Below are 3219 nucleotides of genomic sequence, written 5' to 3' on the forward strand. Positions count from 1 at the left end.
TAGATTTTTTTTTTTTTTAAAAAATGAATCAATGTTAGGTGATTTTTAGCACTCTTATAATTTACTGCCTTCAAGTTGCAATAGGTGCAATACTGCATTCAGATTGCAAATTTGAAATATTTCAGAGATGTATTAAAGCTGTCAGTAGGAAGATATTTTAAAAGATGATTCTGAAGACTTGATTCTTCCCGGAATATTGGCCTAATAAATAGTTCTGAGTGCCACACTTACTTCAGATGGATTCTGTTTACCTGCATACATATTACAGAGCTGAAAAAGTAGCAGTACTTCAATTTTAATCAGTGTTGACTCAATACAGTGTTGTATCTGGTCTATTCTGGAGGAAACAGAAAGCATTTTGAATACTGTGAATTTGGTTCCTCTTCATGCACAGTCGTGCCCATCTTTTTATATGCCTTTGGATTCCAGAAGTAGTATGAACTGCTCTCATAGTCCCATCAGGAAACATACAAACAAAAAGTAGAAAGCTCTGATACTAAAATTACTACAATGTAGCTTATTGAAGAGAATAGTAGGGAACTGGCACCCAAACAGGTTACTCCAGACAGTTACTTAACACTTGAAATGACTGACTGAGCAGTGTTACAGTGAGTATTAAGAGAATACTTAGAGAATAAGACTGTGTGGCAGATGCATGTTAGGGTGTAACTTAGGGAAAGAAGTGCTTAACAGCAGACATACAAATAGCCATTTGTAAAATAAGTTGATGAATACAGCAACTGTACTGACATTTGTACTGACATTTCATTTCATTTGCAGGAGATAAAGGACTTCCTGGAAGCAGAGGGGCACCAGGTTGTGAAGGAAAGATTGGGGAGCCAGGCCGAGCTGGAAATCTAGGACAACCAGGAGAAAAGGTTCGGGTAGAAATACAGCACAGATACAGCATAGGTCCCATTCCTTAAATGTGATACTGCGCAAATAAATTAAGGAAAATAAGAACTGCTGTATTTAGTAACCTGTGGTGCACAATCAATCAAATGAAATCTCTTATAAGAGAGGTGTAAAGTAAAATTTTAACTAAAGCTGCAGGATTTCAAATCTCCAGATGTGTGGGATGTTTTGGTACTTCTGTTTTCAGAGCATGGTGAGGTTATTCCATTGCTTTCAGCAAAATAATAAACGCCACAGCTTCTGAAAAGATAGCTACTCAGAAATATATGATGGCATATGCAATTGTAGGACACTTGACTAATCTGTAATCAGGATCCAAATGTGAACAAAATAATACTTCCCTGTTTTGAAAAGATGCCATTTCTTCTTTTGTGTGTGTTTGTATAACATTCTTTTATGTGTGTTTTTGTTGTTGTTTGTTTAATATGACAAAGAATGAAGGTTTAAATTATTTGGGTTTGTTTCATTATTATTTATGCTGTGCTTCATGCCAGAGAACAACTTATTTAAAATGACCTTTCTGATCCAAATATGTAATCAGTGGCTTGTATACGCTCAGCTCTACTAACAAGCTTTAAGAACATACTAGTTTGCTCATACCCCTAAAAGCCAACACTTCGGTCAGCTAGTAAGAACAAACAGTTCAACTTTTCCTTTCAGGGAAGAGAGTTGACAGATTTGTCTTAAAATAAATAAATAAATAAATATTCATGGAAAACAGTGCTCAGAAGAATTACAAGGAGAAAAGAAGAAAACCATGAATACTGTGAATATTCTAGGTGCTGATTTTGATTGCTTAAATAAATATCCTAATGAAAAAAAATGACTGTCATGTAAAATAAAGGAAAAAATTTATTTTCAGGTATAGGGCCAACATTTTTCAGTTAAAGCAAGCATCATAATGCGTTAACAGCCAGAGGGAATTGCCTTTTTATACTTAGTAGCAATTTCATAGAGGTAGGAGATAAGAGTTCAAAAGCTATTAAGACAAATTAATATATTGGTATGGAATCTGCAGCTGATCAATAAGAAACATCCAGTGTTCTACTGAATTGGAGACAATATATATGGTAAAGTGAAAGATCCCCAAGAAAAGATGATGATTAATAAAAAAAAAAACTAGCTGATCACAGAGTGAAGAAAATATTTTGGCAGATTTGTGAAGCACAGTGCACAGTGATTGTCCATATTTCTGTGTTGCAGGGTGACCCAGGCATGATTATTCCTGGAGAGCCAGGCAAACTAGGTTCACCAGGAGGTCGTGGCATTCCTGGCCCAAAAGGTGATACTGGATTTCCAGGACTTCCAGGCTTACCAGGGCACGCTGGACGTGATGGCAATAGTGGCCTAAGAGGTATTGTGGTCAAATAAGTATGAGGAACACAGCAAGTTACATCCATATTTTAAGGAAAGGGAAGCCAAGTCAAACAGTGTTCACTCAAAGCTTCAAACTACTATCTAAATTGTTATGAAAACAGTCTCCTTTCTTTTAGGAGATCCAGGCTCATCTGGTGTTCCTGGGGATCCAGGTTTTCCAGGGAAACCTGCTGAATGTCTTACTGGCCTGCCAGGTTTGCCAGGTGCCCAGGGAGCTACAGGCCCACCAGGTAGGATGCCCCAAATCAAACAAGCTTTTTGGCTAAGTGGTTCTGGGTTTTATTTCTGCCTGCCAGTGTCCTCAGAGACCTGAAGTTGTTTATGGATATTGATTATGGGATAATTTGCAAGAAAATGAGATCTCATTTAAAAGGAATTATTATCTGCAGATTGGAGGAAATACACAACTGATTAAGATAGATTAAGAGTCAGATTGCATTATGTAGCCCAAAAAGTGATCATGAACTGATGCAAATTCCACAGGTAAAAGTCTGTTTCAGTTATCTGTCTCATATGGGGTTGAACTTTGTGCAGTGTTGTTGATAAAGAAGCGAAACAAAGGAAGAGTCTGAACTATAGGAAAAACCAGTTCAGGGACTTAGAGTACCTGCATGTACTGTGTATGATTTCCATTTCAAGAGAAACACACTCAGACACTCAGCTCAGTTATTCTCCTGTATGTGAACTCAAAAATTTTTTTTTGTCATGGTGGGAAATCACTCCCCACAGTTTTTGGAGGATGAATGTACAATTGGTATTTTATGTTTGAGTAATCTGTCCTGTGTGTTTTCGCATATATATATCTTCTGTATAGTTGTCAGAGTTCAAGAAGAGCTTTGTACTTAAGATGGCAGGACAGAGATGAAGGTTAATTTTCCAGCAAGATATACCTTACATACACCATCATACTTTTTTTTTTTTTTTTTT

At 36.8% G+C, this 3219-nt stretch overlaps 1 protein-coding gene across 1 annotated transcript in view; it reads left to right on the forward strand.

The window, feature by feature from the left end:
- Positions 1 to 3219, forward strand: part of LOC100539715 (collagen alpha-3(IV) chain) — a 38309-nt gene that overhangs the window by 22368 nt on the left and 12722 nt on the right. Inside the window, exons 22-23 of the mRNA XM_010716657.2 lie at positions 2119 to 2269; positions 2409 to 2522. Of these exons, the coding sequence (XP_010714959.1) occupies positions 2119 to 2269; positions 2409 to 2522 (265 nt within the window). The remainder of the gene's footprint in view (positions 1 to 2118; positions 2270 to 2408; positions 2523 to 3219) is intronic.

This window comes from Meleagris gallopavo, chromosome 11 (assembly GCF_000146605.3).
Source record: "Meleagris gallopavo isolate NT-WF06-2002-E0010 breed Aviagen turkey brand Nicholas breeding stock chromosome 11, Turkey_5.1, whole genome shotgun sequence".
Taxonomy (NCBI): domain Eukaryota; kingdom Metazoa; phylum Chordata; class Aves; order Galliformes; family Phasianidae; genus Meleagris; species Meleagris gallopavo.